Source organism: Mesocricetus auratus, unplaced genomic scaffold, assembly GCF_017639785.1.
Source record: "Mesocricetus auratus isolate SY011 unplaced genomic scaffold, BCM_Maur_2.0 Super-Scaffold_4256, whole genome shotgun sequence".
Taxonomy (NCBI): Eukaryota; Metazoa; Chordata; class Mammalia; order Rodentia; family Cricetidae; genus Mesocricetus; species Mesocricetus auratus.
Window position 1 is genome coordinate 71,449,827 of NW_024429182.1, and position 26,342 is coordinate 71,476,168.

The following is a 26,342-nucleotide window of genomic DNA, read 5'->3' on the forward strand; positions in this document are numbered from 1 at the left end:
GAGGCTGTCCTGGAACTCACTCGGTAGTCCAGGCTGGTCTCGAACTCACAGGGTGAGTTACAACTGCCTCCCGAGTGCTGGGATTAAAGGCGTGCGCCACCAACGCCCGGCTGGTTGATTGGTTTTTGAGACAGGGTCTTACTCTATAGTCCAGGCTGTCCCTGAACTTGGTAGGTAGATCAGGCTAACCTTAAACTCAAAATTCTGTCTCAGCCTCCAGGTACCAGGATTACAGATGTACACCACTATGCTGGACTTTTAAGAATTAAAACAAACTGGGATCTCTGTGAGTTCGAGGCCAGGCTGGACCAACAGCCTCCAAAACAATACAGAGAAACCCTGTCTCGTAAAACCAAAAAAAAAAAAAAAAAAAAAAAAGGCAGAGGCAGGTGGATCTGAGTTCAAGGCCAGCCTGGTTACAGAGCAAGTTCCAGGACAGCCTCCAAAACAATACAGAGAAACCCTGTCTTGAAAAACAAACAAACAAAAAAAGAATTGTAAAGTAACTTTATGTGTATGAGTAATTGCCTGCATGTGTGTCTGCACTACATATGTGCCTGGTGCATGGAGAGGGGAGAAGAGAGTGTTGGAGCCCCTGGAACTGGAGTTACAGGGGGTTGTCAGCTGCTGTGTGAATTTGGAAATCTGAACCCAGGTCCTCCAGAAAGAGCAGCCAGTGAAGAAACCAATGAGCCAACTCTCCAGACCCCTAAGCATTTAAAAAAATATTGTTGGTTAAGAGATAGAGTGTGTGTATGTAAATGCATGTTGAATGTCATGATGTGTGTAGAGTTCAGTTTACAGGAACCCTTTCTCTACCATGTGGGTCCCAGGAGTCAGATTGGGTCATTAGGCTTGATGGCAGGTGTCGTATATTTTTGGTTGTGAGCCTGGCCTTTAATGGCTGAGCTATCCCTCCAGCCCTGTGGCAAGTGTCTTTGTGCTAGCCCCCTAACTATTTCTTGTCTATCGGCCTGGTGAAATAGATCACCAGGTAAAGGTAACTAGATGTGAGTTCAAACACTGGGATCCACACAGAGGGAGAAAACTCTCACAGGTTTCCCTCTCTCTGGAATAAATAAATTGATAAAACAATAATAAAAGGTCAGGTGTTGGTGGTGCATGCCTTTAATCCCAGCACTCGGGAGGCAGAGGCAGGTGGATCTCTGTGAGTTCGAGGCCACCCTGGTCTACAGAGCGAGTCCCAGGATAGGCTCCAAAGCTACACAAAGAAACTGTCTCGAAAAAAATAAAATAATAAAAGACATTTCTTCCAGTCCACTTGATGGAACAAATTTAATTTTTTTGTTGTTTTTTTTCAAGACTGGAGCTCACTTTGTAAATTTTTTACTATTATTCTGTGCATATGAGTATTTGCCTGCATGTATGTCTGCACACCACACATGTGCCTGGTGACTTGGAAGGACAGAAGAGGGTGTCAGATGCCCTGGAACTGGAGTTACATGGGACTGCCCCAGAGTCTGGGAATCCAACCAGCTGTTAACTGTTGAGCCATCTCCACTCCCCAAAGCACTTGAGTCTTTCAGGCAAGGCACAAACAACTTCATCGTTCAAAGTCACCAGTGCAGTAAATGGGGAAACTGGGATTTGAACTGGGGGATTGTGGCTGGTGGCAGAAGCTCATTGAGGGGTAAGGATCACACAAGCTGCTGGCTCCCTTCTAGCCCAGGAAAAGTAACCCTGACTCTTAGATGACTGTGGGCGGAGCAGGGGTGGAGCTAGGGAGACCCAGGTAGCCTCTCTGAGAACAGGAACACTGAGAGGCCTGAAGCAGCATGAGGCAGAGCTGGGGACCGGGGCTGCTTATTGTGGGAGCTGTGGTCCTGACAGAGGGTAAGTCACTCAAGTGGACTCCAGTTTGCTATGTAAGATCTGAGGGGCTATAGTCTCCTTGTGGGTGTTCTTGCCTAAGCGTGGTGTGTGTGTGTGTGTGTGGGGGGGTGTTGTGGGAGTGAGGGGAGGTAACACAGCCTGCTGTTACAGCACCTTGGAAGAACCTGTGTCAATACATTCATCCTTACAGTAGTTCTTTGAGGTAGATACTCTGAAATAGGTTCCTATCTTGGTGAGGAGACTCAAGTACAGAAAAGCTAAATGACGTGCCTGAGACCAGCCTGTCCCGGGTTAGGAAGGGATGAGCTGAGAGGACTGTGTACGTAGGTGGCAATCTCACCTGCGTGTATTTTGCCCCATCTAATCCTCTATTTGCAGAGTGACCTCAGGCATGCTCTGGCCCCACTGGCTTGGAGCTGTCCTTTGCTTCAGAGGTGCAGTAGGCCTATTTGTGTGAGCCCGATGGGTTACAGGCAGGGCAGGGACCCTCTGAAGAGTCAGCCTCTGGAAAGGTAGTTTGATTCATGAGCACAGGGGTGGAGTGAGTCTCACTTGGGGCCTCCTCCACTTTGGACATGACACAGGCCTCTAATCTACCCTCTTAGGCTTCCACAGCTGAAGGGACAATTAAGCTAATGTCCTTCCCATCCACAGGCCACCTCCCTGACTCAGTGGTGGGGGCAGGAGTTAGGGGTTCAGAAGCCTGAGGGGTTGGCCTGCTCCCAAGGTAAATCTCAGGCCTTGCTTTTTGGGCCCAGGAGTGCTGAGCACAGCTGAGAGAATTAATGGCTGCGTACTCTGAATGGGCTCCAATAAAAGCTGCTTTTCAGCCTCATATAAATATTTTCATTCTGGGAGGGGCCGGTTAAGGTAACCAGTCATAGATAAGGGCCTCGGGCCTGTTGTCACCTCATGCCCTCCACTGAGCCTAGGCCTCAACATCTTGTGTCTTTTCCTTCCTAGGTCTTCAAGCAGCTCAGCGTGGTAAGCGGTGGGGACAAGGGACCTGGGCTGTACTCATGATGGAGGGTGAATGGTATTGTGTGGTCCTGAAGTCAGGACAGTGTCTGCAGTTAGCATGACTCACTCTTCTCTACAGCATGTGGGCAGCGTGGCCCTGGCCCTCCAGAGCCCCAGGAAGGCAACACGTTACCAGGCGAATGGCCGTGGCAGGCCAGTGTGAGGCGACACGGGGTACACATCTGCAGTGGCTCCTTGGTGGCAGACGCCTGGGTCCTCACAGCTGCTCACTGCTTTGAGAAGTGAGTTATGCTCTGTTTGTCTTTCACTTTGAGGGTGTTTGTCCCTGTACCTCCCTCACAAGACTGTTTCTCACCTCTAGTATAATTATCATTTATGGAGAATGCTGTGTAGCTGACACGTTACCAGCTTAACTTTAGCAATCTCTCATGGTAGATGCTTCCTTTACAAAGGAGTAAATGGGCTGGGCGCTGGTGTCTCACACCTTTAATCCTAGCACTTGGGAGGCAGAGGCAGGCAGGTCTCTGTGAGTTTGAGGCCAGCCTGGTCTGCAGAGCTACACAGAGAAATCCATCTCAGAAAAAAAGGTCCCCAGAGGAATAAATGGCAACAGAGGAGGGGCCTGTGCTGAGCTGCCTGTGCTGTTCACCAAGTTGCCATGTTCCCATTGGCACTCAGCTGCCTGGGCCTTGCACTTCTCCTTCCAGGGTGGCCACAACAGAACTGAGCTCCTGGTCTGTGGTCCTGGGATCTCTGAAGCAAGAGGGTCTGAGCCCTGGGGCTGAGGTGGTGGGAGTTGCTGCCCTGCAGGTGCCCAAGGCCTATAATCACTATAGCCAGGGGTCAGACCTGGCCCTGCTCCAGCTCACCCACCCCACAGCCCATACAACCCTCTGCTTGCCCCAATCCACCCATCACTTCCCCTTTGGAGCTTCTTGCTGGGCCACTGGCTGGGACCAGAACACCAGCGATGGTAAGTATTGTCCTAGACAGAAGCCTACAGAGGCACTCTGCTTGCCCAAGGTCCCATTGCTTCCCAGAGCTAGTCTCAGTTTTATTCCCTTTGGCAGTTTCCAGGACCCTCCGGAACCTGCGCCTTCGCCTCATCAGCCGCCCCACCTGTAACTGTCTCTACAATCGGTTGCACCAGCGGCTGCTGGCCAGCCCAGCGAGACCTGGAATGTTGTGTGGGGGTGCGCAGCCTGGAGTACAGGGACCATGCCAGGTCTGATGAGTACAGGGGGAAAGGGAGGGCCTAATCTTGGGCTAAGGGCTCACAGAGAAGGGTGACAGGTACAGTCACAGGGCATCTATCTGGTCAGTGTTGGGACTCAGGTGACTCCTTTCCCTGGCTTCAGGGGGATTCTGGGGGACCTGTGATGTGCCGTGAGCCTGATGGACACTGGGTCCAGGTTGGGATCATTAGCTTCACATCAAAATGTGCCCAAGAAGACACTCCTGTGCTGCTGACTGACATGACTACTCACAGTTCGTGGCTGCAGGCCCACGTTCATGGGGCAGCTTTCTTGGTACAGGACCCAGGAACTGTGGAGAGCAGTGATGAGAACAGCTGTGTAGGTAGGTCTGTGCCTGGGTATTGGAAGTGGGATGTATGGGGACACCCAGGACACATGAAGGCTTCCTGAGTAGTGGGTAGGAGCCACAGGAAGCAAACCAGCTCAGACACTGAATCTAGACACTGCCAACAGAGAACTAGGTTTGTTAAGGCCCCTTTTAGCTTCTGGGATAGAAACAGCCCTCTGGGGCCAGGAAGCTTTTCAGACTTGGGCATGAGTGTCTCTGAAATCTGATTGGTTTCAGGGGGAAAGCTGAGTTTCCAGGCAGAAATCCAGGGAGATGAGACAGGGCACTGACTGCAATGCAAATTGCATGCAAAGTCATTCCGGGGAAGGAAGCTAGGTTCTGATGTTCAGGACAGCACGAGCAAGCTAGCAATTTTAGGGCTGGTCCAGGCTTGGGGAAATGCCGGTGGGTGGGGGAGTGGGGTAGAGACCTTCCAAGCAGGGCTGGCATGGATTACTGTCAGACATCAGCATACACATTGGCTCTGAATCCAAGTGGGCTACCTGGTTTTGGTTACAGAGCTAGGTTAATCTATAGGCTATAGCTTGATTACCTTTGGCAAGGAGGCTGAGTCAGGTGAGAGGAGGGTACCGGGAAGACCTGCTGACTACAGAAGCACTCAGCACACGCCCTAGCACTAAATGACCATTTAACAAACTATTTCAGCATGTGGCTCCTTAAGGAGTGGAGGCCCCCAGGCAGGAGCCCTCTCTCAGTGGCCCTGGGACGCCAGGCTAAAGCATCATGGGAAGCTGACTTGTGGTGGAGCCCTGGTATCAGAAGTGGTGGTGCTGACTGCTGCTCACTGCTTCATCGGGTGAGCCTTACGTCTCTCTCCTTTGTGCCCCTTGCCCAAGCTCTGTCACTCAGTGCTGTCAACTCTACTTCTCAACAGTCGCCAAGCCCTAGAGGAGTGGAGTGTGGATCTGGGAGCTGGGCCAGAGGAACGGGGCCTGAAACAACTCATTCTGCATGGAGCCTACACCCACCCAGAGGGTGGCTATGATGTGGCCCTCCTGCTGCTGGCTCAGCCTGTGACATTAGGCCCTGGCCTGAGACCCCTTTGCTTGCCCTACGCTGACCACCACCTGCCTGATGGTGAACGTGGCTGGGTTCTCGGGCTGACTCAAGGAGCAGGTACATAGTAACAGAGACCCTGGCAGTTGTCCATTGGACTTGCAGGCAACTGAGGCACCTAGCCTCATCCTTTGCTTTCATAGGCAACAGCTACCCTCAGACAGTACCTGTGACAGTCCTGGGTCAAATAGCCTGCAGCCGACAGCATGCAGCCCCTGGGAGCACAGGCATTCCCATTCTGCCAGGGATGGTATGCACCACTGTTGTGGGTGAGCTGCCTCAATGTGAGGTGAGTTCCAATTCCCAACCCTTACCCAGCAGACCCCTGGCATTCTCACGCCTTTCTACCAAGCTTGGCTGCTAGCCCTGCTTTCTCACCTGAATCTAAGCCCTGCTAGCAGCTGCCCCCAAACACTCAGCCTGCAGCCCCCAAGCTCCTCCCACCTGCTGCAGGAAGTTACCAGTGTAACCTGCTCTCTAACAGGGCCTATCTGGAGCACCACTCATCCATGAGGTCAGGGGCACATGGTTCCTGGCTGGACTGCACAGCTTTGGAGACACCTGCCAAGGTCCTGCAAGGCCTGCAGTCTTCGCAGCACTCTCTGCCTATGAGGACTGGGTCAGCAATCTAGACTGGCAGGTCTATTTCGCTGAGCAGCCAGAACCCGAGGCTGAGCCTGGAAGCTGCCTGGTCAACTCAAGTATGTGTCACTATTCACTCGTCCTCTGCAGCCCTGGCTCCCATCTAGGGAAAACACTATGGTGACTCATCTCTAGTGCCCGGGGTGTGGGGTACAGCAACAGACAGACCCACATGGACTTTAGGCAGCAGGGGTCTCAGCTTCTTGGTCTTCAGGTCTCCCACATACCACAGGGGCCAGGATGGATCCTGCTTCTTCAAGGGAACTAAGAAAGCTATAGGGATGGGGCCAAATTAACCTCCCTCCTCTCCTTGACAGGCCAGCCAGTCAGTTGTTGACTGGTGACTCTAGTTTACTCACAAGACGCCAGAAAAGCCAGGCAACTCCCACATCAACACCCAATTCTACGCTCCTGCCCTTCCCTATCCTGTCCTGTGGTTCTCAGCCCCGAGGCAGGTTCAACAACTGTCTGGATGGGAATGAGCCTGCAAGGGGAGGCTTTCTATGAGAGGCCATGACCCCAATCCCAAGCTCAGCTTTCCAACAGAGACGTCTCCAGCATTCCCTAAACAACCCTTCAGATACAACCACACCAACAGCTGTTGTGGAAAAAAAAGTGGGTTTTTTTGGTGGGGGGAGTGGGAAGCAATTTTCCTTTTAAAACTTAAATAAATTGTTACAAAATAGATTTTAGAAAATAAGTTACAAACTATAGTAAAAGGCTCCCCTTCCACAGGCAACCTTCCCACCTGTGGTGCACTCTGAATATGCCTCTCCCTGGGTTAGAATCAGCCTATCCCAGCACTGTGGCAGAGCCTGGCCCTGGAAGAATACGGTGACAAAGGCTTGGGAAGGAGATCCTTCATGGATAGACACGAAGACTACCTCACGCCCTTCTTGAGAAAGAAACCAGATCAGGGTCCTCTTCATGGGAAGAGATGAGGATGCCCAAGCAACTCCTGAGCGAACTGTGGAGATGAAGCCTCTCTCTCTCTCCTGCCTGCCTGCATCCCCAGCTTCAGTGAACTGTTCTTTGGAGACCTGAAGTTCAGAGGGAGAAGTTGAGGTCTGCAGGCCACTGGGGTGAGGGGTCCAGGTGTGAGGCTGTAGATGAGTCCCCTCTGCTTGTTACTGGTGCCGTTGAAGCTCCTAGGGAGAGAAGGAACAGTGGTCACTGAGGGAGGCCTAAACCACCACTCCAGACCTACAGGTCACTCCCCGACATGGCCCTGAGAGACGGCGAAGTGCAAGTGGCCAGGACACACAGCTCACTGTTCTTGTGTTCACCTACCATGTATAAGGCTAAGTACCAGGCCCGGTATCTCCCCCTCAAAAAGACCAAGCCCAGGAATCCTAGAACCCCTAATTTATAGTCTTGGCTAATAGGCTCCTCACTCATTTTACTTGAAGACAAACCCCTTGTCCTGACAGTCGTTTCTTTAGTTCTCAGGAACCATCGCCACTATCTTTGCCAAGATCTGGTCAATGGCATACTATTTCAGGGACACCTTCCCTTGGTGGCTGTAGATTTTCCTCCCTAGATGTGGAATATGAGCTTAAGGCTTGCTGACTACACAGACTGTCCCATGCCTCCACGGCCTTGCCCTTCAATGGGCTGGGGTGGAGACCAGTTTACCCCAAGATTCACTGTGAGGAGGGTGACAGATTGACTAATGAGTGCTGCTGCCCGACTGGGCCTGTCTTCAAAGAAACAATTATCCATGAGTCAGTCCTTCAGTTAAAGGGCGGAGAGGGCAGTCTGATCAGTTCCCGCAGGGTCTGCAGCAGAAGAAAAGGTTAACCAAAAGGAAGAACGAAACGGTGCGGTGCAGCACTCCCAGAAAGGCCCAGAAAGAAAGGCAGGACAGGAGAGCGCTCACTAGTGGCCAGCAAACTGGCCAAGTCAGCAGTGATGCAGTCAGTTAGGATTCACCAGCTGAGCAGGCAGACCCACCTCTGCCTCAGCCCTGCAGGCTCTTCCCTATCTACCCCCATGACAGTCCAGGATCTGCAAGCCTCCACCACCCCTCACTCATTCTCTGACTTCTTGCCTACTCTAGGAAAGACCAGAACCCAACAAAGCCCGTTTTGTCTTTTTCCTATGCAAGTCATTACTGGCTAAACCAAGATTCCCAGATGTGGTAGTTCCCAGATATATCTGTCCACTGAAAGAAAAAGCACTGCCCCACCCACCATAGTGTCCATCTTTCTGACCCAGGATTCACACTTCAGTGGCTCAAAACCATTTCAAATGAGTTAGTCCATGTCTAGGCCTCCTGCCACCCAGAAACCCACTGCCCCTGTTCTTCTTGCTTCCCTTACTCCCCCAGGGGCACAGGGATTTTCTACTGTGTGCCTCCCTCTTCCTGGGTCCTCTACCCAACCCACTCACCTCACATACCTGAGCTAGACATGGTCCACTCCTCCTGGTGCTGCTGCTGGTGCTGCAGGAAGCTCATTTGGTGACGAAAATGGCGGGGACAATGAGAACAGGTGAACGGTCCCTCCTGGGGGGCATGGACACGTCCATGGCCCTGTAGCCGGGCAGCTGTTCGGAAAGCCTTGCCACAGATGTTGCAGCTGTAGCGCTTGGGGTCTGTGTGGGTCCTGCTGTGGTTCTTGAGAGACAGTAGGTTGGGCAGAAGTTTGGGACACAGGGAGCAGGGGTAGAGTCCAGTGGTATGAGCCTTCTGGTGGTTCAGCAGGCTTCCAGCATGGCGGTAAGAGCGCCCACACTGAGCACAGCAAAAGGGACGTTCCTTGTCTTCAGCTGCTGTCAAATTTGTTCCTTGTCCTCCATTAGCTGGCTCCCCATTCTCTTCTGGGTCTCTAGGAGGTTCGGATGGGGCCTCCTGAGCTGTCCCTGGACCAGGGGGATTCACCTCTACCATGCCAGCTTGTGGATCTCTGGTCTCCTCTGTCTGACTTGGCGCCTGATTATGGTCAACAGCATGAGTCTGCATGTGTGTGGCCAGCTCACTGTGGGACTCAAACACTTTGCTACAGTTACTACAAGCAAAGATCTGGGCAGCAGTGTGGTTATTGATCGTGGTGGTCACAGTACTCAACAGCTCTTTGGAACAGTGCAAACAACTGTGACAGTCTCTCTTGTTAATGCCGGGATTCAAGAGGCCGTCAGGTTGGCAGTAGGTCTTTCCACACTGACTACAGCAATAAGGGCTGCTCTGTGGTTGGAGCTGAGAGCTGCTGTTTCCACCATCCCAGCTATCCATATAACTTGCAGAAGGACCATTGGACTGGCTCTCAGAGAGATGAAAAGGATTCCTGGACACAGTGTCTTCCAACTTGCCTTCTGGCTTGGTCAACTTATCCTGAAGACCCCAGGCACCATTGTGATTCATTTGTCCCCTGTCTCCTTGACACCCATCTACCTTCCCCACTTCCCAAGATAAAAATTCTGTGACTTCTGGACCTGCTGCTGGTCTGCTGGGACTCTGCATGTGCTCCCCAGGCCTCTCGGTTCCATGCTCCAGCTGCAGTACCGACTGAATCCCTTCTGACCTGCCCTCGACTCCCCAGTCATCAGCAAGGTCTTCCTTACTGCCTTCGGTACCATGTGGGCCTCCCTGGCTACTGGCCAGCTCTAGTTTGCTCTCCTCATGCTCCTGCAGATGCCGCTCCAGAGATCCCTGGCCAGGAAAGCCACAGCCACAAAGGGTACAGCGTACAGCTGCTGCCCTCCGGGGTGCCCGCCGCCGCCGGCTATCAGAATGCAGCCTCTGGTGGTCTTTCAGGGCTGTGCGGCTAGAATAGGTCTTAAAACAGAAGGGGCAGCTGTACTGGCCTGTCTCAAGGATGCACCGATGGCTCAGGAGGCCGCCAGCATGGCGGTAGTTCCGGCCACATTGCCCACACCTGAAAGGCTGATCCTCACGAGCAAGCTTCTGGGTGCCCTTACCCCTCCGTCGCTCAGTATGGACCCGCTGGTGGTTGGCCAGCTGCTTCCGCAGGCGAAAGGCTTTCCCACATTCACTACAGCGGAAACGGCGAGGGTCTGCGTGGATGCGCCGGTGGTTCTTAAGGGACATGAGGTTTGAAAAGCCCTTGGAGCAGGCCTGGCAGCCAAAGTGGCCAGTCTGGTGGCTCTGCCGGTGATTGATGAGGCTGCCGGCATGCTTGTAGGTACGGCCGCATACTTCACAGCTAAAGGGCCGCTCAGAGCTGACTTCAGTCTGACAGCCTTTCTCTGCTGTCTCCAACCTCTGCTCCAGTTCCTCCTCCTTTACAGTGGTCTCCTCCCACACTTCTTCTTTCACCCTTGCCGGCTCCTCCAACGGCTCCACTTTAAGTTCTTCTTGGAGCTGCCCCATTAATGCCTGTTCCTGCCCTGCCTCTGCCACATTCTGGGGTTCGCTGCTGCCTCCTGCCTCTGAGATAGGACCTACTTGGGGTTCTGAACCTTTGCAGCGAGGGTGGTTCCGCAGATGATTCCGGTAGGCAGCCAGGTTGGGGTAGCAGCGAGAACAGACAGGGCAGATGAAGTCACCTGTCTGATGGATCTTCCGGTGGTTAACCAGGCTGCCTCCATGTCGATAGGTCTTGCCACACTGGTTACATCGGAAAGGGCGGGGGTGGGACTCAGGAAAGCTTTCACCAGCCTGCATGCAAAGGCCGTCTGCAACTGTGCCATCTACTCCCTCCTCAGACTGAGTGTCCTTACCCTCTTCTGAGACAGAAGTCACTGTGCCCTCAAAGACATGATCCGTAACTATTTCTATCGAATCAACTGATCCTTCCAAGTGGCTAAGAACAGTCTCTGTCGTATTGCTGGAACTTTGACTTTGGTGATGCCGCTCTAGGCTCCCCAGGTCATCATAGGTCTGACCACAGCAACCACAAATGTGCCCATACCCTGCTCCATCGAGAGCTTCCACCTCCCGCTGGAGCTGATTCAGCAGCTCTGCCTCTGAGAGCTGTAGGGGAGGACTGTGGGTAGAGGCCGCTTCTGCTGTGCCCTCGTCCTCCTCCTCCTCCGAGCCCTCAGGTATGCCAGCAGTGCCGTGAGCCTGGCGCAGGTGATGCCTGTAGCCAGTCCTTCCAGGGAAGATCATACCACACAGACAACAGAGGAAGGGCTGTGCGGAGGCTGCCTCCCCTGGCCTGTGGTTCTGGAAGTGACTACGCAGGGCAGGCAGAGAATCAAATTCCTTTGGACAGAGAGAGCACTGATAGATGCCTGGAGGGTGGCAGGGTTTATGGCTCAACAGGCCGGCAGCATGGGGGAAAGACTCCCCACAATCAGAACATGTGTGAGTGACTTCGGCCTTCCAGACAGTGTTAGTGTCAGCAGGGTGGGAGGAGTCGGACTGGCAAATGTCTGGCTTCTGGTCACTACCCACCTCAGCGAGGCTGTCACAGAAGCCAGCTTTACTGCTTTCCTCATCACCTGGGATGTCCAAGTGATCAAGGAAACAGGACTCTTTTTTTTCTAGTCCTTCCTCAGTGCCAGGGTCTTCTTTATCACCCAGGAAACAGGCTTCACCCCTTCCAAGCCCATATTCGCTGGCTTTAGATCCCGCCTGCAAACAGCCCCCATCCCTTTCCAGGCTGTCTTCAGCCCCACAAGGACTTTCTCTCAAAGGGTCTTGGGAAGAATCTAGGTCTTCATCATTCTCCATCTTCTGGGTCCAGGCACCCGTAGGTGCAAGTTCGGACTCTTCTGCACCAGTGCTGTCTTGTTTCTGATGCCTCCTGCGCCACTGCCGACTGTGCCGTCGTAAATGACTCTTCATGGCAGCCATGGTATGGAAATGCTTGGCACAGGTCCCACAGCTAAAGTCTCCAGTCTGGTGGGTCTGCCTGTGGTTGATAAGGCTGCCTGAGTGGCGATAGCTCTTTCCACAGTCTCGACAAGCAAATGCTCTAGGTGGTGACACGGTGCTGTCTGTCCTGTTCTTTTCTCCTTCCCCTGCCTTGTGTGTCATGCCATGATGTTCAAGACTCTTGAGATCTTCAAAGAGCATCCCACAAATGTTACATATCTGTTGTGTTGTCTTATCTACTGTGGCCTCTTCTTCATGTTTGTATACTTGCCCCTGATCTGTGTGGAATGTTGCTTCTGTTCCCACTGGGTCAGGTTGTTCCTTCTTGACAGGGCTAGGTGAACCCTCCGTCCCTGGGTCTGTATTTCGGCGTGTAGCCTTGCAATGTACACGCACATGGTTGCGCAGAGCCATAAGGTTGGGGTATTTTCGAGGACAGAGCGAACACTGGTATTCTCCTGTCCGATGGCTGTGGCGGTGGTTCACCAGGCTCCCCCTGTGGCGGTAAGCCCGACCACACTCATTGCACTTATAGGGACGATGGTCCAGGTTGCTCGAGGGGACCTCTTCCTCTTTTTGGGCAGTCTCAGCCAACATAGGGGCAGTTGAGGGCACTTCTTCCCCGGCCCCTTGACGGGGTCTGTGATGAGCACGAACATGGTTTTTCAGAGCAGCTGCATTGAACAGCTGCTTGGAGCAAACTGAACAGGTATAGACACCTGTTTGGTGGCTCTTTCGATGGTTGATGAGACTACCTGCATGACGGTAAGTACGGCCACAGTCCCCGCAACAGAAAGGTCGATACTCCTCTGGGCTACCATCCTCTAGCTGCCCAGAAGTGCTGAGCTCCCCAGAGCCATTCAGCATCTGTGTTTTAGGCAGCTGATTCCAGCTCCTCTCATCTGAATGTCCATTCGTGGTAGGCATCTCTCTCTCTTCCCATGGCTGTGCCTGCTTTTCCCCCTCATGGGACTGCTGATGCTCCAGTAGATCCCGAGGCAGCCGGAAAGCGCGAGGGCAGTGGGGACAGTGGTAAGGCCGATACTGAGCGTGGAGTCGAGAGTGGTTCTTCAGAGCCATGAGGTTAGAAAACTCCTTAAAACAGATGGCACAAGGGTAGATCCCCAGAGTGTGGCTCTGGCGGTGGTTGGTGAGGCTCCCAGCATGCTTATAGGTCTTCCCACATTGATTGCACTTGTATTTTCGCTCCTCCTCAGCAGGAAGTGGCTCAGTGGATTCCTGGCCCCCCGTGAAGTTCACTACTGATTCAGCCAAATACTGCTCCAAATTGCTAAGGAGGTTGCTAGCTGGAGTGGGGAGCGATGGTGCTCCATCAGAATTGGTGGCGGGTACCCAGTCCTCTGCACTTTCTTTAGCATCTGGCTGGATTTCTTGGCCTCCTCTTGGTTTGGTCGGTGGATCTTCCCAAGTACCTGGAGCTACCCTGGGATCAGCTCCAGAGTCACATTCGCTTGTCTCTTGTATACGCTTTGCCTGACTTTCCCAACCTTCCCTAGAAGCAAGTCTCTGGCTCCAGGATTCACTCTGACTGTGTGAAGTGGTCTCCCTGGCATGTGGGGGCCTGTGCCTTTGGGGAACCTCAGGAGCATGAGTCCTCATGTGGCTCTGGAGGACCGAGGGATTAGGAAAATCTTTGCCACAGGTGGTACAGGGGAAAAGACCAGTTTCAAGGTTCTGCTGGTAGTTGACAGAGGTCCCTGGGTGATGGTAGCCACGCCCACACTGCTGACTTCCAGAGGGGTGGGGGGAACTGTCAGTCTCCTCACTGTCCTGGTTAGAAGATGGGTGGAGCAGTTCTCGATGCCGTGACAGTTCTGGGAGGTTAGGGAAGTGGCGCTGACAGTCAGAGCAGCTGAATGAAAGGGGCATGTCCTCCATGGGCAATGCAGTAGAAAAACCTAGAGGTTCAGGAGGAACAGACAGGCGGCAGCAGCATCTTTCTCTGCAGAAGGGGCCAAGGCCTAGAAAGAGGGGGCAGTAGTCAGAAGGAAGGACTGAATCAACTTTGTTCTTGGCTATATGAGCACCACATTCACTAGAAGTCACTGAGAGGTCTCTCCACCATCCATGCCAAGTGGCCTAGTTTTTATTAGGTCTGACGGTGTCATCATTTGAAGCTTTACTATGCACAAACTTCTATTGGGGGGGGGTTGAGACAGGGTTTCTCTGTGGCTTTGGAGCCTGTCCTAGAACTCGCTCTGTAGACCAGGCTGGTCTCAAACTCACAGAGATCCACCTGCTTCTGCCTCCCAAGTACAGGGATTAAAGGCGTATGCCACCACCGCCTGGCCCTACTAAGCACAAATTTCTAGAAAAGTTCCCCTAGGCACAAGTCATCTCTAGTGCCAGAGATAAGTGAACTAAAGACTAGAGTTTAGTTAGGCTCTAGACAGACCTAACTGGTTTTGTTTAGACAGTACATAATAAGATTTTACTGTTCCCAGGGCTCTGCTCTCTATAATTCCAGGACAAACTAACAACAACCTATGAGCTTTAACAATAAACCAAACTATTTCTTGCTCTGGTGGTGGTGTTGTTTTGAGGTAAGGTCTTAGCTCCCTCTGCAGCTCAAGCTGCTTTGGAACTCCCTATGTAGCCCAGGATAGCTTCAAGTTTATGGAGTTTCCTACCTTGGTCTCTTGAGAGCTCAGATAACACGTGAGAGCCACAACAACTGACCAGGCCTTAGAAAAAGAGAAGTCCAATTCTCTCTTCACCCCTCGGCTAAACCGAATGGTCTGAAAGCTGCTCTCTCAGCTGCCACCTAAGGCTTCCTAGACGGTGGAGACCCTTTCAAAGCAAGGGCGGCACCCGCCCCTGCGCGGCCTTTCAGCCGCACTCTTTCCTAATGCTGGAGGGCATTTGTTTCCCTTACCTGCTTTAAATCCTGCCCCAGCTCAGGTTGGATTTCACTTTAACCCGTTTCTTTCTCTGTGCCGTGCCTGCCTCACCTTGCTGTCACCATCATTTTTATTTTCTCTTCTACTTCCTCTCTACTGTCTAAAGATGACAGCAACCGTGCCAGACACTGCTTTCAAGTGTAGTCTGATTTGGGGAGGGAGGCATTTCAGACACGGTCTCACTATGTAGCTCTACCTTCACAGGTGCTGGGATTAAAGTCGTGGGCCACCAGGTCCGCCTTCTAAGTGTATTTATGCCATTAAACCCAATGCCTATGTTTCCCCAGTTTTCACATAAACTCACTGCAAGAGGCAATCTTCATTACAAAGCTCCCGCTTCCCCAGTAGCTGCCACTGATTTCCATCACTTCATCTTGCCTTTCTCCGAGCCTAACTCCAGTCTCCTGGGACCCTAAAATAACTATTTCTAATCTCACCAGCTGAGTCTGTTCCCAGAATTCTCTCTTCTCAAAACTTCTTCACTTAAAGAGTCCCTTTCCCTAATCAACCACCATCCTGATTCTCCAGAGTCATTCGTCTTTTCTGCCAATTTCCTCTCTAGATCCCTACCTCGCACCAGGAGTGCCTTCTGGTTCCCGCCGCCGGCGCGTCCGTTGGAGGTCGTGAACGGGAGCGCGCCTGCGCACTGGGACCCTTACCCTAACTGCAGCCGCGAGCCCTAAGTGGTTGCTGGTGCGAGGGTTCTCGAGCTCGCATACACAGGCACACTCAGCCAGGGTTCCCGGGAGTGGCAGATGAGGGAAAGAAGAGGGGAGAGAAGGAGATAGAGGTAACAGGGCACGGCAGGTATGAGCCAAGAGTCTACCCCAGTTCCGCGGACACTTCCTATTGTTACTAGGAATCAGGAAGTGTCCTAGGTGCTAAAGCTTCCCCCTGAAACTTCCGCCTAGGAACACTTCCTGTCTCTCCGAGCAGTGTTTCTACACGGACACGCTTCCGGCGCTATGTTCCGGGTGGGCCAAACTGTTTGGTTTTTGTTGTTTTTGAGACTGGGTCTATCTGTGCAGCTCAAGCTAGCCTCGAACTCGCAGGAATCCTCCTGCCTCAACCTCTGGAAAGTTGGAATTACAGGCGGCGTGAGCTATCACGCCCGACTGCAGGCGCAACTCTGGCTCCGCCCACGCAGGTCAGCGCGGCGTTCTGATGGACTTAAGCCACACTTCCGGCCAAAGCTGCTAAAATCGGTCCGATGCTTGTTCAGAAAGCACGGCAGAAAAAAAATATTCTGCAGCCCTGGCTACAGTACTTTGGTGACACTTTCCACGAGGTTCCGTAAAAGACTCTTCCTAAGACAGGAGCGAGAGGGGGGTCCTAAGTTCACTCCTCGCTGTTAGAATGTGCAATGCAAACGGATTCAGGCACTACAAACCCGAGTGCCCCCTCCGCATCTTCCCACCTAGCTCTTGGAGACGCCTCCGGCGACCTGGCGGGCGTACACCGTCAATCGGCCTGGCGTCCCATCCCCTTAGCACCCAGAGACCCTTCGCAAGATACTTCTCTGCTACTGGAGGCTCGGGGCTGCTTCCGCAAGTTTTTCCTTCCTCTTGAGCAAGGAAGGCGCCCTTCCACTTCCGCTGTCTGGCCGCCGGCCCCGCCCCTAACCTCCCTCTTGCTGGGTCCTAGCGCCGGCCCCTCGCCGAGTGTCCCGGGCTCTGCCGGTGCTAGGCACCGCCGCCGAAGCTGCGGAGCCTGTGGAAGTCGAGCCAGGTAGGACACGTCTGCGGGAAGTCTCAAGGGCCTCAGGCAGCGGGCACCAGCGCGGTTTGAGCTGCCTTCAGTTTCCCCGTTGATGCCGAGCGGACGGAGTTGACCAGGCGCGAGCATCGCGGGCGGGGCGAGCGGTGAGCGGCCTCGGGCGGGCTGCGGGCCCAGCAGGTCCTAGAACCCGCCCGGTGCCCGCCGGTCAGCGCTGTGGCTGCCTGGGCTCAGCGGACGCGACAGCCGGTCTTGCTCCGCGCGAGCCCGGGGGTCCTAGAGTCCGCCATGTTATGGGCTTTTGTCTGTGTGGCGCCGACCTCCTAGCCAAGTCCTCCGCGTCTGCGCGCCCCCCTCCCAGTCCGAGGTCCTGCCCGCCCCTCCCGCGGTCCTAAAGATCGCCATTTTGCAGGTCTTTGTCCTGCTCTCGATCATCTGTCCATTCATTTGTTCATTCCTTACTTCTTCATTCATTCTTTCTTGCTATGCTCGCCGAAGCCACGTTATCCTAGGGTTTAGTCCCACATGAGTCAGCATACAGCCCCGCTCTGCGGGGGCTGCCTGTTTGGCGAGGACACCCGCACAAACACGGTTGCAGAGAGCGAGGAGCGCTGGGTTTCTGCAGCTCTTGTCCCTCCTCAGAGAGTCTGGTAGGCCCTACCGCCCTGCAAACTCCCATTTGCTTCAGGGGCCCCATTCGACTGAAGAAATCGAGGCCAAGAGCGCTGTGCATCCCTCATCTTTACTGCCTGATAAATATTCTTGAGGGCACGGAATATTGGGGAACGGAGTAATGGAAGTGTGCAAGGATCTTCCTGTGGGAGAAGGAAAACCAGCAGGGCTCCTGGGCAAACGGAATTGCATATGGAGGTGGTAAAGTCTGTGAATTGTGGATGGAGCTTAGGTTGCTGACCAGTGGGCACACCGCCACAGAAAACTGAGGCTGGGATTTTTTTTTTCCAGACAGGGTTTCTCTGTGTAGCTTTGGAGCCTGCCCTGGCACTCACTCTGTAGACCAGACTGGACTCGAACTCACAGAGATCCGCCTGCCTCTGCCTCCCGAGTGCTGGGATTAAAGGTGTGCGCCACCACCGCCCTGCTGATGGGATCATTCTTGAGCTAATTTTTGTTTTTTTTGTTTTTTGGTGTTTTTTTGTTTTGTTTTGTTTTTTTTTTTGTTTTTCGAAACAGGGTTTCTCTGTGGCTTTGGAGGCTGTCCTGGAACTCGCTCTGTAGACCAGGCTGGCCTCGAACTCACAGAGATCCGCCTGCTTCTGCCTCCCGAGTGCTGGGATTAAAGGCGTGCGCCACCAACGCCCGGCTGCTAATTGGTTGTTATACTTAAACATTCACCCCAACACAATCCCATCAACTCACCAAAAGGCTCGAGGTCTGTTAGGCTTGTTTGTTGTCTTGAGGAGATTGGGAATGTAGGTACCTGTTTTATTTTTTTTAGCCACACCTGCGGCCGGAGTGGGGGAACTGAGTCTGCATTAACTTGAGAGACAGCAAAAATGTCATTCCTCTCTCAGGCGAGGAGTTACATTGTGTCCTGTCACAACAGCCGACAAATTGAAGTGCTGGGGTGATGCTGGACCCGATGGCTTTGTAGAGATGGGAGTTTCGGTGAATGAATAGTTGGTGACTGAGTCTCACAAACTCCAACAGTGGAGGAGGCAGAGGCCGTAGACCTGGGTTTGAATTCCACCTGAAGTTTGCTTTCAGTCACCAAGCAATTTGGGACATAAAGAGAACTTAGAACAAAGTGCCGTGGGCCCCAGTGGTGGAGGCAGAAAATTAACAATCAAGTAATAAGATGTGTTAGTGCTAATAAAGCAATAGTCAAGGGGACAGATGGCAGAAATTTGGGTATCTGACTACCTGGCTTCAAATACTAGCTCAATCTATGACTAATTGCTTGGCATTTCTGTGTTGTCTCTTATTCTAAGAACTTGTTTAATTAAATTTTTATTTATCTTGTGTGTGCATGTGTGTGCTTGCAGCATATGTGTGAAAGTCAGAGGACAGATTCTTGGAGTCTGTGCTTTCTTTCCACCATACGGGTCCTGAGGGTGCAACGCAGGTAGTCAGGCTTGGTGAAACCACCTTTTTACCTCCCCAGCCCTCTTCTAGCCCCCAGAGTATTAAATTTACGGGACCAAAGCTCTACCCTATGACTTTATTTAGGCTTCATTATTGCTGCAAAGACCTTGCTTCCGAACACAGAATTTTAGAAGAACACAACTGTTCAGTCTGTAACAAACATCTAAGAACTGGGAGATGAGCTTGAGTAGTTGGATCAGTGAGCATAAAATGCTAATGATAACCCAGTCAATAACAGTAAGCCTGCAGGTAGTATCTAATTCAGATGGCACCATAAAAAATGTTATTTGAAAGGGGAATTTAAACAGTAGTTAGTTAGGATAAAGATACCATTATTTAAAAGAAGTCCGTGAGGTGTGGTGGCATACACTTTTACATCCCAGCAGACAAGCAGATAGATCTCTGTGAGTTCCAGGCCCGCCAGCCAAAGCTATATAGTGGAACCTTGTGTCAGTGGCAAGCATGCGTGAGATCCTAAATTTGACTCCAAGCACTGCCAGAAAGAAAGGAAGGTAGGTGGTCCATGAGCCACACCTGTAATCTCAACACAGAGCAGGCTGAGGCAGGAAGAATCAGGGCCAGCCTGGGCTACATAGTAAGACCCAGCACTCCACTGCCAAAAAGTCGTCAAGAAAACCTTTATTTTTTATGTGTATGAGTGTTATGCTTGCATGGATGTGTGTGCGCCAAGTGTATGCCTATAACTGGAGTACAGGTTGTTGTGAGCTACCATGTGTGTGATGGGAACCAGGCCTGGGTCCTCTGAAAGACAGTGATTGCTCTTACTGCTGTGTCATTTCTCCAGTGCCCAGAAAAGCCTTCTTAGGCAGAAGGAGATGGCCAAGCTTGAGACCTGAGTTCAGCCTCCTACACTGTATGGTAACAGGAGACAGGACTCTAGCTGTCCTCTGGCCACCACTCATACACAGAGACAGCAAATACATTTTTTTAAAGAAAAAGGAAGAAGGAAGAAAGCCTTGATAAAGGAAGTGTCTGGGAGCTAAGACCCAACAGTAACCAAAGAGATAAGACACAAAGATGCTCAGTAGACTGTGAATAATGGTTCTGACCAAGAGATGCTAGTGTAAACACCCTGAGGCCAAGAGGCATGAGTGGGTGACACTTAGTGATGGCATCGAGGAATTGAACAGAGCTAAGCAGGAGTGAGATGGATTAGGGATTTGCTGATCATAGAAAAATACTGGTGTTTGTCCTGGGAAGTGTCAGGATTTGGCTAAAGATTTCAAGTGATGAAAGAGTCTAACTCAGGGTTTGAAGTTTGAGTTTTGACTCTGTGGATCTCTGTGCACTTTTTGTCTTGGGAGGATTTAAAAATAAAGTAGTAAAAACACATTTTAAAGCAGAGTTGTAGTACAAATGTGTCCCTCCTAAAAGCACTAGTCTGAGTCTGTCTGTCTGTCTGTCTATTTTTCTTTCTTTTATTTGTGGTATTGAGGATAGAACCCAGTGCTTGACATGTGTCAGACAAGTATCCTGGCTCACATGTCCGATTCTTAGTGATCCACAGAGTTTGTTTAAAGTAGAGATTGCGGGCTGGAGAGATGGCTTGGTGGGTTAAAACACTAGCCATAGAAGCTTGGCAATCTGACTTTAAGCCCCCAAAACCCATGCAAAAAGCTGGATTTGGTGGTAGACATCTATAATCCAGCACTGCATACAGGAGAATGGTCAGAAACCTTGCCAGCTAGTTAGTCTGGACTACACAGGGTAGCAACAGAAACAATATGAGAGACCCCAGTCAACAAAGTGGAAGGCAAGAACTGACTCCTAGTTGTCCTCCACACACACACACACACACACACACACACACACACACACACACACACACCATTACTCCCAGCACTCAGAAGGCTAAAGCAGGTGTATCTCTGACTTCAAGGACACCCTGTCTTGGCTGTCCTGGAACTCGCTCTGTAGACCAGGTTGGCCTTGAACTCACATAGATCTGCCTGCCTCTACAGTGCTGGGGTTAAAGGTATGTGCCACCAATGTCCAGCCTTTGTGTGCTTTTTTAAAAGGATTTATTTTTATTCTTTTTGTGTGTGTGTGTGTGCATGTGTTAGGACATGTCTGCAGGTGCCCAATGGGGCCAGAAGAGGGTACCAGATCCCTTGGACCTGAAGTTACAGGTGGTTGTGACCCACTCAGTGTTGTACTAGGAACTGAACTCAGGTCCTGTAAGAACAGCAGGACTCTTAACCACAGGGCCATCTCAGCCCCTTATACTTGTTATTTAAGCCAGGCTCTTGCTATGTAGCTCAGGCTGGTCTTCAACTAATGATCCTCCAGCCTCAGCCTCACAAGTATTAGGATTGTAGGTGTGCTTCCTAGATGAGGAGTTTGATGCAGGGATTTGTCAGACCTCATTTGGAAAAACATCACTCTCCACAAGGGTGGGTACGATGAGGTATAATCTGGCGCTACATTTTTCATGGAGCTAGGTGCCTGCTGGTACCCGTTAGACACTTCCCTAAAGTTTCTCCTCTTACGAGCCTTAGGAGGGATTTACCTCTCCATCAGAATAGAAGACTGAAACTCAGACCTGGAAGGGCCAGGATAGGGGCCAGAGCTCAAGATTAGCAAGGCTGAGTGAGACAACGCTGGCTCCTGGCCCTGGTCTCAGTGCAGTGTTAGCAGGACGAAAGAATGTATAGGTGAAGCCGGGCCGTGGTGGCACACACCTTTAATCCCAGCACTCGGGAGGCAGAGGCAGGCGGATCTCTGTGAGTTCGAGACCAGCCTGGTCTACAAGAGCTAGTTCCAGGACAGCCTCCAAAGCCACAGGGAAACCCTGTCTTAAAAAAAAAAAGGTATAGGTGCAACATGAGCGAGCTCAGGCTCCTAGACACTGGGGCAGGCCCCGACATTAAGTATGGACACAGACTTTTGAGCAAGGGCTCAAACATTTTAAATGCTAGGAGTCAAGTCTCAGCTGTGTTAAGTTTCTAACTGTATGGCATGACAAAGTCTCTTTACTCTTAGAATTCAATTCAGTCTCTCTGTAAAATGGGGTCAGTGATTCCTGTTTCAGGCGGTGTGAGAATTATGTAAGGTGCCACACCCGACTGTCTGGCTCTGAGATGACTCCATGAGGGAAGCAATCTGGTTCCGGTCAGTCCTCATCTGTTCCACGAGTTAGTACTGTTTTTACCTCCGTTTTTCAGGCGAGAAAACTGAGGTTCTAAGATACATAGTAAGTTGTACAAAAGTCGCGTCAGCTGCGACATGGTGGCGGCTAGATTTGAATCTGGGCATTCTGACTTCAGAATATATGTATATACACTGAAATATATGTATATTCTCTGGGTCTTGTTTCTTGTGGTGTTGATGGAAGGATGAGTTGATATATGCAAAAAGGTTAGAATGCTCTGGAATTTGGCAAGTACTTAGTAGATGTGAGCTGCCTTTTTTTTTTTTTTTAAAGCAGTTCTAGGGATCAAGACCAACCAAGCCTCATGTACCCTCACCCTGGTTTTTGTCTTTTTCCTTTAGGAAAAATTTAGGAGGCTAAGGGTATGTCTCGGTGGTAGAGTGCCTGTCTTGCCTGCACCAGGCCCTGGGTTCAAGCCTCAGAAACTTCCTTCCTCCCCCCCAAAAAATGCTTCTGGGTATGTGGAACTGACCCTAAGCAGTGTCTCACTCAGGGTTCCCTCAGTCAGCCAGGTAAACTGCTTCTGTTGATCTTTTCTGGAATGGGTCCTGAGCATCTCCCCACCCCACCCCCAGACTTACTTCAGGTCCATCCTTCTCTAGCCCAGCTCCTGTGGTGTGCAGATGAGGCCACACGTCTATAATCATCCTAGTAAATGATCCACAAGCCTGAACATAGAGCCCTGGCCCACTACCCTCTGGGCACACCTGGCTCTTCTTGCCCTCTCTCCCAGCCCCAGCCCCACATCTAAGACCCTCTTAAGAGGATCTGCTCTAATCCTATTGCCTTCATCCCTCCAGGAGGATGAGCGGGTGTTAAAAACCAATGCAGCTGTTAATCCTATTTTTTCCCAACTATGATCCTAGGAGCAGCTGTGTGGATGTTGTCTGGGCTCTTGGCCAGAAAGTAGGAACTCAGCAAGAGCTAGTATCCCAGGAGGTCTCGCTAGCTCAGACACGTCAGTTGTGACTGAGAAAGACTCTGACTGCCAGCAGTAGGTCAGGCTGCCTTGAGAGTGAGTGAGCTCCCCATTCCCAGAGTTTTGGACTAAAAGGGATTCCAGCTCAGATGGACCAAAATTCCTGTCTGGGGTGGAGTCCAACCGGGGGGGAGGGTGCGCACATACCAAGACCCGTTACCTCCAGACACGGCCAGCCAGCCACCCCGTCTAAACATGGACTCCTCTCTGGACCTCAGGCTGTCTTCCCTTAGTGCTTGGAGACCTTAAAGCCTTGGTTGGAACTGAGAAAGAAGATGTGAGCGTAATGGAGCCTAGGCATTCTGGGAATGCCCAGGGTTAGAAAACGAGAGGGTAAGGAGTAGAATACAGCTGCTTCTTTTCTGGTTCTGGCCTCTTACTGGTTTCTACCCTAATGAGCAGATCAGAGGGGAGACTGGAACACAATATCAAGCCTGGGGACCATCAGCACAGTAAAGGACGTAGAGTCAGTGCTCTGGGCCGAGGAGCCCCAGGTTTGGAAGCTCTGGGGTGAGCCTGGAGAGCTGCCTCAGTGGGTAAGCGCGTGCAGTAGAGCATTCAGGGCTGATTCCTAGCACCCACGTGGTGGCTCACGAACATCTGTAACTCCAGTTCCATGAACAGCCTTAGGCATGGACATGGTGCCAGCAGACCTTCACACATGTAAAATGAAAGTATTTTTTTTCCCTTAAAGATAGGGTTACCTCAGAGCGGGGCATTGGTGGCACACACCTTTAATCCCAGCACTCAGGAGGCAGAGGCAGGCGGATCTCTGTGAGTTTGAGGCCAGCCTGGTCTGCAAATCACGTTCTAGGACAGCCAGGACAGAGAAACCCTATCCTGATTTAAAAAAAAAAAAAAAGAAGGAAAGGAAAAGATAGGGTTACCTCAGATCTTGAGAGGGCTTTAGTGAAGAGTAGAGCCTTGAAGAATGCAGAGGGGTGGCTTTGGTCTAATTTTACTTTTCTCGCAGAGAAGGCCCACCCACCAAGGCCATGGAAGTGGAGGCTACAGAGGCCAAGTCCCCAGGCCCCTGCTACAAGCGCTCTGGACGCCGTTTTAAGTGCCTGTTCTGTACAAAGACGTTTCCAAATGCTCCCAGGGCAGCACGCCATGCTGCTACGCACACACCTACAGATTGCTCAGAGGAGGTGAATGAGGTCCAGCCAAAGGTGGATGCAGAGCCCAAGGCCGAGGAAGCCAGCGGAGACAAGGTGTCCGGCCCAGTAGGAAAGCCCCGGCCCTATGCCTGCCCGCTGTGCCCCAAGGCCTACAAGACAGCACCTGAGCTACGCAGCCACGGGCGCAGCCACACTGGTGAGAAGCCCTTCCCATGCCCAGAGTGCGGCCGCCGTTTCATGCAGCCTGTGTGCCTGCGTGTGCACCTGGCCTCGCATGCTGGTGAGCTGCCCTTCCGATGTACACACTGCCCCAAGGCTTATGGTACACTCTCCAAACTCAAGATCCACCAGCGTGGGCACACAGGCGAGCGGCCCTATGCCTGTACTGACTGCGGCAAGAGCTTCGCTGATCCCTCAGTGTTCCGCAAGCACCGGCGCACCCATGCGGGCCTGCGACCCTACAGCTGCGAGCGCTGCGGCAAGGCCTACGCCGAGCTCAAGGACTTACGGAACCACGAACGGTGAGACACCTGGATAAGCTGGGAAACATGAGTGGGAACTAGCATCTAATAGATATGCCAATCGGAAGGGGGGCGGCTGGACACTTACCTCAAGATAGGAGCACCTGGTTGGACAGGTCAGGCAGGCTAGGTGGCAGAGCAAAGTGCCCAGAGAGCGGGTGGGGTCTTACTGGCCTAGGTTCCAGTACAGCTGGAAAGGGAACAGTGTTTGGAATCTGTCACCCACAGCGGGAGGGGCATATGTGAGTCCTAGGAAAGAGGGCACTTTAGATTTTTTTCTTTTGGTTTTTAAAGCAGAGTTCTTTAAAGTTGCCATGGCTGTCCTAGCTCACTTTGTAGACCAGGCTGGCCTTGAGCTCACAGAGATCGCCTGCTGGGATTAAAGGTGTGCACCACCACTGCCCAGCTGGAGTTCCTCACTCTAGGGTACAGCCCTGTAGCTCTTAGGGAGTTGCAGCCCAGACAGGATATAGGGCTGTCCCACGGGAGCCTGTTGCCATCTAACCAGGCCCTCCGTTACTCCGCAGGTCCCACACGGGTGAGCGCCCCTTCCTCTGCTCTGAGTGTGGTAAAAGCTTCTCCCGATCCTCTTCCCTCACTTGCCACCAGAGGATCCATGCAGCCCAGAAGCCCTATCGCTGCCCGGCTTGTGGTAAAGGCTTTACGCAGCTCAGCTCCTACCAAAGCCATGAGCGCACACATTCGGGCGAGAAGCCCTTCCTGTGCCCTCGCTGTGGCCGCATGTTTTCCGATCCCTCGAGCTTCCGCCGCCACCAGCGGGCCCATGAGGGCGTGAAGCCTTACCGTTGTGAGAAGTGTGGCAAGGACTTCCGGCAGCCGGCGGACCTGGCCATGCATCGCCGAGTGCACACCGGTGACCGGCCCTTCAAGTGCCTGCAGTGCGACAAGACTTTCGTGGCTTCCTGGGACCTCAAGCGGCATGCGTTGGTGCACTCAGGACAGCGGCCGTTCCGCTGTGAGGAGTGTGGGCGAGCCTTTGCTGAGCGAGCCAGCCTCACCAAGCACAGCCGCATGCACTCCGGCGAGCGTCCTTTCCACTGTAATGCCTGCGGGAAATCCTTTGTGGTGTTATCCAGCCTCAGGAAGCACGAGCGTACCCATAGAAGCAATGAGGCTACAGGAGCTGCCCCCCAGCAGGAGCTGGTACTGGGACTGGCGCTGCCTGTAGGGGTCGTGGGTGAGGGCTCAGCTGCCCCCGTGGCAGGGGCGGGGCTAGGGGACCCTCCAGCGGGGCTGCTAGACTTACCCGCAGAGTCCGGTGGTGTGGTGGCCACACAGTGGCAAGTGGTGGGCATGACCGTGGAGCATGTGGAGTGCCAGGATGCTGGTGTCGGGGAAGCTCCTGGTACCCTGGGAGATGCAGGAGAGGTGGGGGGTGAGGAGGCTGATGAGAAGCCCCCACAGTTCGTGTGTCGTGAGTGTAAGGAAACTTTCTCCACACTGACGTTGCTACGCAGGCACGAGCGCTCACACCCGGAGCTCCGGCCCTTTCCCTGCACCCAGTGTGGTAAGAGCTTCTCAGACAGGGCTGGGCTTCGTAAACATAGCCGCACCCACAGCTCAGTACGCCCCTACTCCTGCCCCCAGTGTCCTAAAGCTTTCTTGAGTGCTAGTGACCTGCGCAAACATGAACGCACCCACCCTGTGCCGGTCGGGACCCCCATACCCCTAGAGCCTCTTGTGGCTTTACTAGGAATGCCAGAAGAAGGGTCAGCTTGAAGCTCAGAGCTCTCTGCCACATTCTCAGTCTCCAGATCCCTGCCACTGGGCAGTTAGTTCGGCTCTCAAGCCACCAAGAATTGGGGACAGTGGAGGCTTGCAGCACTTGTGAGAGTCACTCATTAAAGCGTTGGCTTTGACACCAAGCT

At 52.5% G+C, this 26,342-nt stretch overlaps 3 protein-coding genes across 8 annotated transcripts; 2 read left to right on the plus strand and 1 right to left on the minus strand.

Moving 5' to 3' along the window:
- The first annotated feature begins 1,796 nt into the window (after positions 1-1,796).
- On the plus strand, positions 1,797-6,821 carry Prss53 (serine protease 53). Its single transcript, XM_005064336.4, has 11 exons — positions 1,797-1,854; positions 2,818-2,838; positions 2,954-3,116; positions 3,543-3,808; positions 3,906-4,060; positions 4,194-4,413; positions 5,086-5,236; positions 5,315-5,556; positions 5,640-5,785; positions 5,981-6,197; positions 6,456-6,821. Exons 1-11 carry the CDS (start codon positions 1,797-1,799, stop codon positions 6,473-6,475), a joined length of 1,659 nt encoding a protein of 552 aa, XP_005064393.1. The 3' UTR covers positions 6,476-6,821.
- On the minus strand, positions 6,740-16,477 carry Znf646 (zinc finger protein 646). 3 transcript variants are annotated; one of them, XM_013111636.3, is made up of 3 exons: positions 16,259-16,477; positions 8,539-13,902; positions 6,740-7,286 (listed from the first exon to the last, which is right to left on the minus strand). In XM_013111636.3, exons 2-3 carry the CDS (start codon positions 13,817-13,819, stop codon positions 7,186-7,188), a joined length of 5,382 nt encoding a protein of 1,793 aa, XP_012967090.1. In that variant the 5' UTR covers positions 13,820-13,902; positions 16,259-16,477; the 3' UTR covers positions 6,740-7,185. The 3 variants fall into 3 exon arrangements, with proteins under 3 accessions (XP_012967090.1, XP_012967097.1, XP_021084313.1); XM_013111643.3 differs by having other exon boundaries at positions 15,412-16,477; XM_021228654.2 differs by having other exon boundaries at positions 8,530-16,477.
- Positions 16,466-26,339, plus strand: Znf668 (zinc finger protein 668). 4 transcript variants are annotated; one of them, XM_040753678.1, is made up of 4 exons: positions 16,468-16,569; positions 22,174-22,344; positions 23,785-24,453; positions 24,981-26,339. In XM_040753678.1, exons 3-4 carry the CDS (start codon positions 23,807-23,809, stop codon positions 26,191-26,193), a joined length of 1,860 nt encoding a protein of 619 aa, XP_040609612.1. In that variant the 5' UTR covers positions 16,468-16,569; positions 22,174-22,344; positions 23,785-23,806; the 3' UTR covers positions 26,194-26,339. The 4 variants fall into 4 exon arrangements, with proteins under 4 accessions (XP_005064395.2, XP_040609612.1, XP_040609601.1 ...); XM_005064338.4 differs by lacking the exon at positions 22,174-22,344 and having other exon boundaries at positions 16,466-16,569; XM_040753667.1 differs by lacking the exons at positions 16,468-16,569; positions 22,174-22,344 and adding an exon at positions 16,883-17,207.
- The last annotated feature ends 3 nt before the right edge of the window (positions 26,340-26,342 follow it).